At 42.2% G+C, this 14,855-nt stretch overlaps 1 protein-coding gene across 3 annotated transcripts in view; it reads left to right on the top strand.

Annotated features, from left to right (window-relative positions):
- The window catches only part of LMNTD1 (lamin tail domain containing 1), a 128,336-nt gene that overhangs the window by 3,579 nt on the left and 109,902 nt on the right, over positions 1-14,855 (top strand). For all 3 annotated transcript variants that reach the window (XM_059726605.1, XM_059726606.1, XM_059726604.1), the window contains exons 3-5: positions 1,996-2,225; positions 6,570-6,794; positions 9,104-9,302. In XM_059726605.1, coding sequence (XP_059582588.1) covers positions 6,716-6,794; positions 9,104-9,302 — 278 coding nt within the window. In that variant the 5' untranslated portion in view covers positions 1,996-2,225; positions 6,570-6,715. The remainder of the gene's footprint in view (positions 1-1,995; positions 2,226-6,569; positions 6,795-9,103; positions 9,303-14,855) is intronic.

Genomic DNA, 14,855 nt, shown 5'->3' with positions numbered 1-14,855 from the left:
ATTAGGGAGCTCCCACAGATCTTCCATTGTCAGCCACGGTGGTGAGTCCACCTGGTACAGTTAAAACTGAAATGTCCACCTCGTCCTATGATATTTTCTTTCTATTTAAGGTAGAAGAAACTATAAAGGATCAAGAAATATTGGGAGCTTAGTCCTCTTGAATTTTAAAATAAAGTGCTGGGGGGGGGGGGGGAGCGGGGGAGGTTTGTCTCCAAGCACCCATAGTTTATAAAGGCAAATGGCTGTATTGATGTAAGCTGTGTCTATTCTAGGGGTCTGTCAAAGGGAACCTGTTACCCATTGCTGAAGTCTTCATGTTGACAGACCTCAGGACTGTAATGAAGGATGGACAACCAGGGCACAACCTCCTGGAGCCCAGTTAAGAGGGGCACCAGAATGGAGGCTGGGAGGACCTGAGGCTCTCTGTGGAAGATGCCATTGCTGCAAGGAGAGATGTCTATTGTTGTCAAGTTAACCCTTCTCTGGTCCAGCTACTGCTGAATTAAGGGTGAATTAAGGGATTCTCATTTGCCATATAAAATTGGAGCAGCTGTTGAAGAAGGCAATAGCACAACACTCATGAGAGAAAGTATTTTATTTCTGTTTTTCATTCTGTTTCCTGTAGGCTCCAATTAATTCAGCCAAGCCTGTCAAGGGCATAACTGGTGACGTTTGTGCCCTTAGCAGCAGACATACCTAAGAGGGTTTGGGCCTTGGGTAGTGGAATGGAAGAAGGGATCTTAAAGCTTCAGCTGTATACAGTAATAGGGCTCCAGCTGTATAGAGGGGCAGGATGCTGCTGCAAAGGGAAATGTTGCCTCTTACAACCAGGTTAACTGCCCTGGCCCCACAATCACAGCAGTTTTCTATGGCAAATGAGAATCCCTTAATTCAGCAGTAGCTGGACCAGAGAAGGGTTAACTTGACAACAGTAGACATCTCTCCTTGCGGCAATGGCATCTTCCACAGAGAGCCTCAGGTCCTCCCAGCCTCCATTCTGGTGCCCCTCTTAACTGGGCTCCAGGAGGTTGTGCCCTGGTTGTCCATCCTTCATTACAGTCCTGAGGCCTGTCAACATGAAGACTTCAGCAATGGATAACAGGTTCCCTTTGACAGACCCCTAGAATAGATGCAGCTTACATCAATACAGCCAATTGTCTTTATAAACTATGGGTACTTGGAGACATAAAAAAACCCCCGCAGCACTTTATTTTTAAACTCAGCACGTTCCTGCACTGAGTCCCACGCATACCCAGAAAAGGCAGTGCATTACTTCAACCCAGTTCACCTGACATCTGTAAAGATCAGGAACTTCTGTGGTGATTTTTTTGGCACTTTTAGCTAATAGCTGATTGAATCAGCTATTAGCTAAATGGACCAAGAAGTCCCGCTGAAGTGCCCAATCTATACAGATGCTACAGAGCTGGGTTGAAGTAATGGGCTGCTTCTTCCGTTAAAGCGTAGTTTTGTTTGTTTTTTAACATCTCAAAGCAACCTAAATGCCAATATGAAACTGTATAGACATGGTTTGAGCCATGAATATGTTAAGGGATCACATTGGTGAGCTGTGGTGGCAGAAATCTTAGTGCAGACAGTGTCTAAGACCTTGATTCTGTTGACTTCATTGGTACTGGATCAGGTTCTAAGACATGAAGCTACTCCCTTAGCCTGATTCACCTCTCACGTTATCATTGTTTTATATCAGCGTAACTCCACTGACTTCCTTGCAGCTAGTTACAAGTTGCTTTGGTGCAGTTTTGAGTAGAATCAAGCTCTGAATCCTCCTCAATATGCATGCATTTAAAAAAAAAAAAAAAAAAAAAAAAAAAAAAAAAAAAAGAAATCCCAGATTATCAGGCATTTTAGAGCAGCAGTTTTCAATCTGTTTTCATTTATGGGCCCCTTTGAAAATTTAGAATGGAGCTGTGAACCCCTTTGAATTGTAAGTCTAGGCATTCTCATGCTTTTTAATTGATCACAAGTCATCTTTTGCAGACCCCCAGATGTCCGTGGACCACAGGTTGAAAATCAGTGTCTTAGAAGAAGGAAAGGATACCAGAAAGACTGCATTTATACACAGCTTGCACATCCACAGCATTATCAGCCATTTTATCCCTGATCATTTAAAAGTCTACGTAACTATTTAAATCAATCTGGGTCTGTCCCTCCTCTTTGGACTGGAAAACTAAGAGTTTCCAAGGAAACATGAATTCACGTAGGGTGAGGTATGGAGTTCATCATTTATATTGCCGCATTTGGTGCCTTCTGTAATACTGAGAGATCTGGTCTCTATCTGCTGTTTGTTTCATTAGAGTGTAGCATAATCATTCAGCACATTCCATATCTCAGGTGCTGGTAAAACAGGATGAATACTTTAATACCCTCCTAATTAGTCCAGTATTAAGTCCAGAACAACTTTGTCTCGGCAGAGGGTTCCACTAGATATTTCCAAGTCAAACACGCAGCCCTCTAAACTAGCTACTAGAATTAGAGGCCTATCAGTCTTTGTGCATGTTTTTTGTACAACCATTGGTAGGCACTACATTTATTATGCACCATACCTGAATATCTCATGACACATCTTAACATGCCAGAAGTTATATCAGTTTATCCCAAGATAAAAATAGCAGATGAACCAGAAAGAAATTGCTAGTTGAAATAGCAATTTCTTTGTGGTACAGAAATATCCACCAATAATTTTAATGTGTGGCCAGCTGGCACATTACACTTTATCATACAATACTTACATATAACATGCAAGAAATATAAACAAAGGAGGAATTTTGCCCATTGTCTCTAAGTTAATTGGCAGAATTGGGTAAGGACATAAGATGACTCATTCCTGCTACATATATTCTGCTATGCTATATATTGATGCTTAGGGTTAGATTATAGCTGCAGTGCTACAGTCCTGTCCAAGGAGTTGTACTGAAGAAGCACCACATCAAGGGGATCAACAAAGAGAAAATGCACTTCAGCGAAGCATGTATCTACACCATCTGTTAGGCTGGTATAGAATGCTTTCCAAGGCTTTTTCTGCAGGCCAAAGCAGGAGGCAGATTCATAATACCACCCATAATCCTGTTCTCCCCTACCTGAGGCTGTTTGGTCATTCTGATCATCAGAGAAACAACTCCCTAGTGCCATCATGGGTGGCCATTTAACCAGTGACATACTGTCGGTCTCCAGTGCCTGGGGGCCAATGCTTGTATTTGCACCTCTTTTTCCCCCCCCCCCCCATCCTTTGCATCAGAAATTCCTCCACTCCTGCCCTGGCCCTATTTGGTTACCTGTTTCATCCAGGAAGGAAATAAAAGTCCCGACACACTGGACATGGCGGGGGAGGGGGGGGGGGCATGGCCAGAATTTCCAGCCAGAACAGGTAAGTAAACACCCAACCTGCAGGTCTGGTAGGCAGGTTAATCAACAAATGTGGCTGCCACCCACACAGTAAGAACTCTGAAGGGTCTATCCAGTACACCCCCGCTGGGCCAGTGCCCAGGGGCCATGACCCCCTCCCACCCCACCGTCAGTCCACCATTGCCTCCAACAGTGGTGCAAGGTCTTGCTTCCTTGAGATGTGATGGGAGAACAGTTAGGCTAGGGACAGACATTCAAAAAGCCTGAGCCTGAATTGATTCAATCTTTGCAGGTTAGTTTAATCTGGCTACGCTGAACCAGTTTGTAACTGTACAGAGATTCCCCTCTGGACTGAAGAAATGAAGACACATGCCTGCAGTGGCTCAGGCTAGAAGCCAGGGGGCACTAGAGCATCCCTCCCTTCCCTTTTACAGTGCTGAACTGAGGGGGGCATGGCTAGGCCCCAGCAGGATGCTCTGATTAGGGAACTTCCCCCCCCCCCCCAACTGCTCCTAATCAGTGAGGGAGCCAGCAGGGAGTTGATAACACAGCATTTAGCACCCCATCAAGAAAACAAAAGCCCTTCTCATTAGTTCAAGCTCTTCTTAAACAGCTTTTCTCAAGAAAGGAATGGAGGGACATTACCAGCTACCTGTTGATTAGGTCCAAAAAGCCCTAAGCAGGCACTGTCATGTCTGCCTTACACAAATATCTCTCAGCATTAGCTAACATGCCACATACTGGTTATGGTCCATGTTGTGAGAGAGGGGTGTGGGGAATCCCTGCTTGAGCAGAAGTGAGGGCAGGAGGAAACCAGGCAGATGCTGCTGTACCTTCAGTCTCTGCTGGAGCTCCAGCCAGGGAGCAGAGGAGTGGGGCCAGCTCTGCTGTGGAGCAGAGATCCCTGCCCAGGGCTGCAAAGCATCTGGGATGCTGGGGGACTCAGGTTTAAGTTAAACCAGGACACACACTGCATAAACTGGTTTATCAGTATGATTGCCTCAAGAACTTTCACAATTTGGTGAGGTGACCCAAATTTGGCCTAAAGCATAACATGACCCAGAGAATATATTACTAAAATATAATCCATGATGATATAACAACAGGATGAGGACAAAGGCTTTCCACTGCAGGTTTTTAATGCTGGCGAACTCAAGTAGCAGCAATTTCTGTCACTTAATAATGGATGATAATACTGTATTTATTTGCATTCTACATGCACCTTTCCCCCAGAATTAGTTAGTCCTCCAAAATTGTGGTGCATGTCTTAAGTGAGAGAAGGTAATTTTCTGCCTGGAATGGAAGCGCAGAGATGCTGTAAGGTATCTGCTGCTTCTTTTCCTTCTGTTCTCTCCAGCAGCTGAATGAAGGGAGGGACAAAGTCCAGTCTTCAGTAGCAGCTACCGTTTTTATCCTTTCACAGTGGATTGGAGCAGAAACAGAGCCTAAACCTCACCTCATTTACCTTCCCTTTCCTGCTCAGGCAAAAGCAGTCAATTCATCTGTGAAAGGGGTAGAACTCTAGCTTTTGCCTGGGCGGAAAAGAGAAGGTGAGTGAACTAAAGGTTAGGCTTAGTCCCTGCTCCTGGCTGCATAACTCCGGGGGGGCGGGGGAATCTTGTTTTGTCTTTATTCTGTCTTCCCAAAAACCAGATGTCTGATTTATTTGGGTGCATGTGGTATGTGAGAAAATACAGTAGGCAAGCACTATGTCTGTCTGCATTTTTAGTTATTTAAATATCTATGTAAATGTATATATGAAAATTGAATTCAGCTCTTAATCATTCATACCAGCTAAAACCAGTTATTTAATATTAAGGACTTGAAGAAGACAGAACTTTGTATCAAAAGTTGGGATAATTTTGTAATTTACTGTCAGATTGAACCATTTTTTCTGTTTTTCCTATTGTACCCAGTAAAGTCTAAATCTCTTGGGAGAAAACTTGCTGATTGGAAGTTTGAAATAACTGATCCATTCCAGTAGCTTCTCTAATACCACCATGATTGCCCTTCCAAAACAACAACTATATTTAGCTTGTCCTTTGACACTTTCTAGGATAGCTGCGCAAATAAACCTTTCTTGGCAGCATTTTTCAGCACAGAGATCTACATTTTCCAAAGCAACTACTGATTTGGGGTGTCTTAATCTGGAGGAGCCCAACTTTAGACACCTTACAAGAGTCAGATTTTCATAGAGTAAGCCCTTACTATTTTCTGAAAAACTAGTCATTTTCAGTTATCTGGGCCAACACAACCCAAATCACTAGTCACTTCAGAAAATGTAGGCTGGTTTTCATTTATTTAAGAGAGAGTCCTTTTATCCCAGTCTTACCTACACTAGGAGAACTCTGCAGAGCCAAATTCTCAGTTGGCATGATTGCACTGACCTCACTGGAGTCAAACTTATAGTGTATTTGGCTTATTGACTTCAGTTGCTTATACCTGATTGACTTCTAGGTATGTGGAAGCAATGTGACAGATATGCCTGTGCCCAACTGCGTGTTCCATTTGAATTCTGAACACTGTTTGTTATTGTATCTGTCACTGTGAATTATATCATCCGTTTTGCAGCAGAAGTTTGACTTATAAGAGGGAAACTATCTGGAAAAGTGTGACAATGCCATCAGTGGCCATCAGTATTGAGCTGTTTTCCTTTGCAGAAACAATGGGTCTGTTACCAGAAGAAACATTAAACCTAGTTTGACTATTTCCACTTTGCTGTGATCATACCTCTGAGAAGGGCTTTGTACCTGGAGGAGTGCCCGAGGGACACAAAGCTAAGAACAGTAATCAGATATTACCCAGCACCCAGAAGCTTAGCAGTGCTTGGGAATTAGCAATTGGATCCCATCACAAAACATCAGTGTCCATCCAGACAGCAGGACTGGGAACAAGCAAAATTAGCCAATGAGTACTACATACATCACCAGGATAAGCATATTAGTTTGAACTGGAGGTGTGATCCTTGGATGAATTGTATAATTTACGCAACACTGATGAGCGCAATGAAGGTCAAGAAGTAATGTGATAATTGGCTAGTGGTTGATATGTTTTGAAAGGAGAGACATGCCATGTTGTGCCCTAATTTACAACCCATCCATCCCTATGACAGTAAACACTGTTGTGCAATGTGCCCATTGGCCCTGAGTATTAAATGTGTTTTCCATAGACTTATGGTAAATTAATGCATTTTCACTGTTTTTATACAGAATGGAGGCAATACATTTCCACTCACCCTTCAATTCACCAGACTTGGGCCGGTTCTGTGGTTCCCTAGATTTCATGACAAAGATCAACTGGGCCCTCAGAGGATGCACTCTTCTTTGAGTTAGCAGCTGCAGAAGAAGTTGGAACTATGATCAATGGGACCACAACAGCAACCAGATTATCCAAATCTCCTGCAGCAGTTTATACAATTCAAGAGAGAGACTCAGGTAGGCCCTCCAAAATTTTACATACAGCATGACTAAAACATGGAATTGGAGAAATTGCAGCTCCTTGAATGATGTAATTCACCATTAGATCCATCTAGAACAAGGAAATTAAGCAAAAGGAACTGGCTTTTTTTATGTGACATAAGTTTTATCTGCACTAGTTACAATCTTATTAGGGAATCCAGTTACAACACAGCTATGCTCCAAAGACAACACTTTCTGGTTTTATGCAGACCAGACTGAAGTGTATTACAGTAATTTTAAGATAATTTTCTATAGCTCGTCACTGGTAGGTGTATAGCATAGCCCTCCAAACATAGTAATTGAGTGATACCAAGCTGGTTGAAAATTGAAATTTTCCGTCCGGTCAGGAATTCTCACATTTTGAAATATGTTTTGGAACTAAATTAAGACAAAAAATATAAAAGATTGAAATAATTTATGGAGCAAAATTTATGGACAATGTTGAAATGATATATTTAACCTAAAAAAATATCCTCTAACATCCCTGAATGGAAACATTTCATTACAATTTGTCATGCCAAATCAGAACACTTAGTTTTGGTTCAATTTGACCCTGAATGGCTTCTGACTGAGCTTCTTCATTGTCTCTTGGGAGTTTGAGTTTTAGTACCTCATGCTAGGTGAAATTTATTCAGTGAAATATGTGGTCTGGTCATCCCCAAACTATTTGTAATTTCAGACTGAATTTAACAAACAGTATTATCTGGAAAACAATTTTCAAGGCAGTTGCTACTGGTGTACTTTTACCCAAGAGCAGAGGGTGATCAGCTAGGTGCTAAAACTCTGGATATCCCACAACAATGCCCTAATCATTAGATTATAGCGGGGGTGGGCAAAGTCCAGCCTGTGGGCTGGACTGGATCCACAGTGGACTCAATTTCCCAGCAGCCCCTGCCCAAGTCTCTGTGGCTGGTTTCCATGGAGACTAGCCTCAGCAGTGCTGGCAGGGCACACAGCTGGTCAGGAAGCTGCCTTGGGGCTGGGATCTTGCGGCAGTGACAACGTGGTCCGGAACTAGGGCAGAGCTGTAATCCGCTGCCTGCATACCCTGGACAGGCAAACAAAGTGTTAAACTAGGGCTCTGAGCTGTATCATTGCCCTGGTATAACGCATTACTAGAAGGAGACACACAAACTCAAAATGCTTCTAGCAGCAAAAACCAGCCACACTGAAAAAGAATAGCAGCATGCCTGGCTAGAGAGAGCTTTCCTGGTATGCTGGAAAAGATAATCCACCCAGCAGTGACTTAATTTGTCAGGAAGGTAGGAGGTTAGAGCATACATGACTCTTGACCTATGGCAAAGCCAGTCAACTGCGGCATAGATTGTTATTAAAGGACTGTGGTGCAGCAGTGGCTGAAGAAGCTTTTGTTATCCACTGACATTGCATCTGCAAATGCTGTCCAGAGTTGGAGTTGTGTCCAGGTTGCAAATGGTCCAGTTAATCTGAGTTCCCTCTGCCTAGAAGCTGAGTCTTCTACAGTCTGCTGTAATGTGATTACTACATACTTTGGAGAAAAAATGGTCTGTATCCAGCATGCTTTGCTGGACTAAAGCCAAGATGCTGTGAGATACAGAGCACTTCCTGGGAGATGAGGATGCCCCCTATCCCATCAGATCTGCTTAAGGACAGTTTGCCCAGCAAGGAATTTCTGAACCCAGGGAAGTCTCAAATGCAATACTGGATGACAAGCATCAATAGGAACTGAAGGCAGCTTTTTGGGTCCACATTTCAACATCTCACAAGGAGAACTCTTGGTATAAGAGGCAGGGTTCATTAGCAGTGTTCACCACAGTCTGAGTGCAGAGCCTGTGGTAGTGTCCAAGATCTTATCTCTGAATGTCTTGAACATGTTGCAAAAAGGAGAATACGAAGTAGTCATGGATATTATGACATCATTCTTTAAGTGGAAGAGACATTGAATATATTCATTACCAACTCACAGCTGATGCTAGAACTTCTAGCAGCACTGAAATTTCAGGATGGCAATTATACTGCTGATGGCATACTTTTATTGTTTTTTAGCTACCCAAGGTAATTCTGACACTAATAAATCTACATGTCACCAGCAAAATATTTACTTTACCAGCTGTGTTTCATTTTATAGCCATAGGTTTAAAGTTTTTGTCATCAGGGCTCATTGAGTACTGCTTTATATTAACAACTAGGGGGGAGAAAAAGGAAATTAAATTATGCAGTTTTGATATTAAAAATATAGGGTTCCTGTTTGTCTTTTTATATTTTTTCACATTACTCACCACATCCTTCTATTGCCCATTCAACAGCTACTTCTATCACTAGTACCAGCTCAGCAGAGTGGTCATGTCCTAATTGTATATGCCCCAGCCCTGCTACAAGTATATCAGACCAATGTCAAGAGGATATCAGTTCTTCCTGTACTGACTTGGAGAAGAATACCCAACTCCTAAGACATTTGGAGAGGACACCTTCAGCAGCTGAGGACTACAACATTTCTACATCCAGGTACACATGCACATTACCTACCAGCTGTTTAAGGACTTAGACATATTATATTTAAGGCTTATATACATCCTGTTATTAACATCCTTATAATCAGCCTAAATTTGTCCTTGTTTAAGTTCATTACCTTGCTGTTAATTAAAACCCTTTGAGCCTAATATTTCTTCTGTCTTCTTGGACTGTTCTCCTTCAGAGTATTTTCTGTCATCAATACTCTGTTGTGATTACCGAACTAACCCATACCTATTTAACTCTTTTGGTCTTTTTTTTTTTTCTTCATAATTCAGACCCTAATGATCTTTTCTGACCTTTCTATGATTCCTTCCTTCCAAATTGTCAGTATGTTCCTGGTAATGAAGTGCTCAGAAAAGAATACAGAGAGGCTGATGTTAATCTCGCATCAGAATAAATCAAGAACAACGAATTTATTGTCAGTAGAGTTCTACTCAGATGAGAGGAGAATGAGGATCAGTATTCCAAAGCTTCTCCAAAGCTGCTTAAGAAGAATCTATTACTTTCCTGCTCCCTCCTTTACATATGTGCAGCTACAATTGAAGCAGCTTTTTTCTTTGTTTCTCTTTTCTTTCTTTTTTATTTGCAGTCAGGTTGCAGGACTGTCCTTGTCCTACCCTCCTTTCAACCTTAATGCTTTCCAGCTTTTCCTTCCCACTGAATATTATGCTTTTGATTACTACCTGCAATATATTAGCATGTAATTTTCTAAGCTGCAATGCACTTTATTTCCTACCTATATTTCTAGGCCCTCTAGAGTCCTGTGTGTTGTCTCTGTCCTCATTGGTGTTCCCCCGTCATGCACCTCCTCTCAATTTAGCATTATCTACATACTTTATTAACTAGATGTTTTTCTTCCCACTTCTACATCATAAGTGAGGATGTTCCATGTGATGGAACCTACAACCAGTATCTGTAGGAATCCCACATGACACCTTCTGTCTTCTCTTTATCTTGTTATAAACAAATAACAAGATAAAAAGAAGACAGAAGGTGTCATGTGGGATTCCTGCAAACAAGCAGTCCTACAGCCTGTTTATGCAACATTATTTATATCCACGTCAAGAAAAACAAATGTTTTGAAAGGTACTATATCAAATGCTTTACTAAATTCCAGATCTTTGCTTTTTTTCCTGCCTCACTAATTTTGTAATTCTGTCAATTTTATTTACATTTTTCTTGAAGCTGTATATAGCAGTCTGTATACATCCCTAGTGCTTAGCAATTGTGTTTCCATAGCAAGACCCATGTAATTCAGAACTTTTTAGGTATGGCTCTAAAAATAAGCCTTTGAAAAGCTAGCTAGAAAGCTCCAGTTGTTTCCTGCATTCTAAAACCATTTTCAAATATGGTATGATATGCCATTTATTTGACTGAGTATAAAGGATAGCTGTAGTTAAACACCAAAAGATAAAAGAGATTACCTTCTTCTCCATGTATTTCCTTGTATTGTGTGACTTTTTTTCCAATGGGGGATTGACTCATCTTGTCTTAATATGGAAAGTCAGAGAAATCATTAATTCTGTTAAATTGTAGAAGATAAAGACAGTAATGTGATGACAGTTTGCAGTGTGTGTGTGTGTGTGTGTGTGTGTGTGTGTGTGTGTGCGAACCATGAGGATTACATGAAGGAAGCCAACAGACAGCTCTCTGACACCACATACTACAAAGAAATACAAGAAGATCCTACTCCCCTTTTCACCAAAAAACTCAACAATACCATCAAATCATTTCCACCGAGATTACAAGAAAAACTACAGACCTTGATCCCCCCACTACCTAACCCAGGGACTTTTTACATGCTCCTTAAAATCCACAAACAAGGGAACCCTGGCAGACCTATCATATCCAACCATGGGACCCTAACTGAAGAAATATCAGGTTTTGTTGAATCCATCCTAAAACCGCTTGTCACCCACAAAGCAAGTTTTGTCCAAGACACCACAGACTTGCTACGGAAATTTAAAAACATAGACCACCTTCCCAGCAACACACTCCTAGCCACCATGGACGTTACCAGCCTATACACCAACATCCCACACCAGGATGGCATCCATGCCTGCCTTACATATCTACAGGAGCAAGATTACAACCCAGAATACAGACCCAAAGATATCACTGAGCTTATACACTTCACCCTCACACACAACAATTTCACTTTTAATAATCAACACTTCCTCCAGACGATGGGAACAGCTATGGGCACTAAAATGGCCCCACAGTATGCCAACCTTTTTATGAGCCACCTGGAAGAAGACTTCCTCAAGAACTGCACCATCAAACCCTTGCTGTACTTACGATATATCGATGACATCTTCATCATTTGGAGTGAGAACCAGGAATCTCTAATTGAGTTCCACCAGAAATTCAACAGTCACCATCCCTCCATCCGACTTTCTTTAGAATACTCCAGCACCAACATCCCCTTTTTAGACACAATGATCAGTATCCAGAAGGGTAAAATACAGACCACAGTATACAAGAAACCCACAGACCAACACACATCTGCACAAAACCAGCAACCACCCGAAACACACCAAAAAAGCTGTGATATACAGCCAAGCCCTCAGATACCACCGCATCTGTACTGAAGAGAACACCCAGGATCACAACCTCACCAATCTTAAAAAGGCTTTCACCCAGCAAGGACACTCCTCCAGAGAGGTAGATCGCACGTTTGAAAGAGCCACCTGGATACCACGTGAAGAACTGCTGCAGTACAGAAGAAAAACGCCCACAAATCGCACACCGCTGGTTATGACCTATCCCTTGAACCTATATGGAAAATCCTCAAAAACTTGCAACCTATACCCATCCCTTGAACCTATACGGAAAATCCTCAAAAACTTGCAACCCATATTAGAAAAAGACCCTATTCTTAAAAAAATCTTCCCAGAGCCACCCATCCTAGCCTTCAGACAAGCACCGAACCTCACCAACCTCATCACAAGAAGCAAACTTCCTCAGCCCCAGAACACACCAAAAGGATCCAGACTGTGCCATGACAAGAAATGCAAAACCTGCCCCCACATCTCCACCACCTCCACTATTACTACACCCCACAACAGAGCCATCAGCATCCCAGGATCTTACAGCTGCACCTCCAGGAATGTAGTATACCTCATCCAATGCACCAAATGCCCTGATGGAAGATATGTAGGAGAGACCAGACAACAACTGCACACCAGAATAAACGCACACCGGAAATCCATCAAAGACAGAAACACCCAATTACTGGTGGGGGCACATTTCTCACAGGCGGGCCACTCTCTCTCCAATCTCTCAGTCCTGATCCTCAAGGGAAATTTACACAACACATCCCAGAGACGAGCCTATGAGCTCCATTTCATCAACCTGCTGGATACTAGAGATCAGGGACTAAACACAGACATTGGATTTTTGATACATTATAATCTGCCTGGCAACTGACTCCCCAGCCCAGCCCAGCCCCTGGCTTCTTTACTTTTCATTCCATCCAGGAAGAGCACACAGCAACTGCTGCAGCGTCCTTAGCCTGACGAAGGGTTTTTGAACCCGAAAGCTTGCTTAATAACTATTCTCCAACCATTTGGGTTGGTCTAATAAAAGATATCAAATTCACCCAAGGAACCTTGTCTGCATGCATGCGCGCACTTGTGTGTTTGTGTAGTTAGAATTGTTTAGTGTATGAAAGAGGCATTTTACAAAAAATCTTGTTTAATTCATTACTATCATGACATACAATCACACCAGAACTCTAATGCCCTTTTGGACACATTCACCTTAAATTTAAAATCCATTCAATGTCAATGTACACATTACATAATTGAAAATTATACTGTAAAGCATGACCATAATGCCAACCTGTTGTTTTGTCATTTCATTAAATGACATGTTATTAAAGTATATATGAAATAGTGCATGTATAGATATATCAATAATTAAATGGCTGTATAAATGCATTAGTAGCATGTTTGAGGGTGTTCTTTTTATTAGCTTAGTTACATTTATGTATTTTGATGTATTTGTTTATTTAGTAGATTTATGTGTCATCTTTCCCCAAAAAAAGTTCAGGGTAGATTGCAGTAAGAAAATAATGATAAAGAACAGTAAAATGTTAAAAATAACCCCTAAACCATAATCTAGGCTATCCTGGCTTGCTAAACACCTGCCCATATAAGAAGGACTTAGAGCATTTTCAGATGTTCAGATTCTGGCAGGCCTCAAGGAGAAAGGCATTCAAAAGCTAAGGAGTGACTGTCGGGAATGGCGTTATGTATTTTTTTCCAAGCAAATTTGGTGCACTGATGTTACTTGCAGAAGGCTGCTCTCAACTGAGTTTAGAGATGGCATTGAGGCATAAGGAAGAGGGCTTTCCCTTAGGTACATAGGGTCCAGACTGTTTAAGGATTTTGTGGGTCAAAACCAGCGCCTTGAATTATGCTCAGAAAGCTACTGGAAGTCAGTATAGACTCTAGAGCATTGGAGTGATCCAACCCTGTCAGAAAGCAAGCCTTTGCATGCTGTATCACCTGTAGCTTCCAGATGGTCATCCTCAAGAACAGTCTCATGTAGAGCAGATTGTAGTAGTATAGACTCAAGATTACAATGGCATGAATGCGATCTGAATCTGAAAGGAAGTCTCAGCCTTCTCACCAGATGGAGATGGTAAAAAGTACTTCTAGACACTACCACCTCCTGCAGATCCAGGTGCAGCAGAGGATCTAGGAGCACCCCAAATCTTCAAATCTGAGGGACAAAAGAAGGCTGAATTCTGTTAGTAATAGGTGTCCTAATCCTCCCGTAAAAGCCAAGTGGTCTACCCACCACCACCACTTCTGTCTTGTCCAGAATCAACTTCAATTGGTTCACCTACATCCAGGCACTGGGAAAGGACAGAGACTGCTAACAGGGCAGATGAGGAAAAAAACAACAAGCTGAGTATGATCAGCATACTGATGACACTCAAGGCATAACAATGCAGCTGGGTGCCCAGGGCAGCTATAACACATAGGGGCAGCAGCAACTTCCAATTGCCACTTTACTACCAGTGCAATGGTACAGCTGCAGCAGCAGCCGTTCTTTCCCTATCCCCTACCTAAGTCTGTGCCTGGGGCAGCTGCCCTAGTCACTCCACTCTAATTATGCCACTCATGGCACTTTGCTTTGAATCTCCACACGATACACCCAGCAGCCTTATATATACTTTGAAGAAGAGAGACAATATCATGGAGCCCTGGAAGACCTCACATGAAAGGTCTGAAGGGAATGTTGAGCTCTCCTGTCACCTTCCTCTTGGATCTTCCTGCTAGGAAAGAACAAATCAATTAAGAGTAGTCCTGTGAATACCCACCAGGTCATGTGAATGTTTTAGTAGCACCTCATTAGTCAACTGTATCAAAGGTGCCTGGAGGACCCAGTAAGATCAACAGGGCAGTTTCTCCTGTTGATCTCCTGGCTGAAGATCAATGTCAAGGCTATGAGCAGTCTTCATACTATACCCAGGGCAAACGTCAGACTGACATGTATCTGGGAATTCAATAGCATCCAGATATGCCACCCATT

The sequence above is a fragment of the Alligator mississippiensis genome, chromosome 4 (genome assembly GCF_030867095.1).
Source record: "Alligator mississippiensis isolate rAllMis1 chromosome 4, rAllMis1, whole genome shotgun sequence".
Classification (NCBI taxonomy): Eukaryota; Metazoa; Chordata; order Crocodylia; family Alligatoridae; genus Alligator; species Alligator mississippiensis.
The sequence above is the reverse complement of the archived record's forward strand: the minus strand, read 5'-3'. Positions and strand labels throughout refer to the sequence as shown.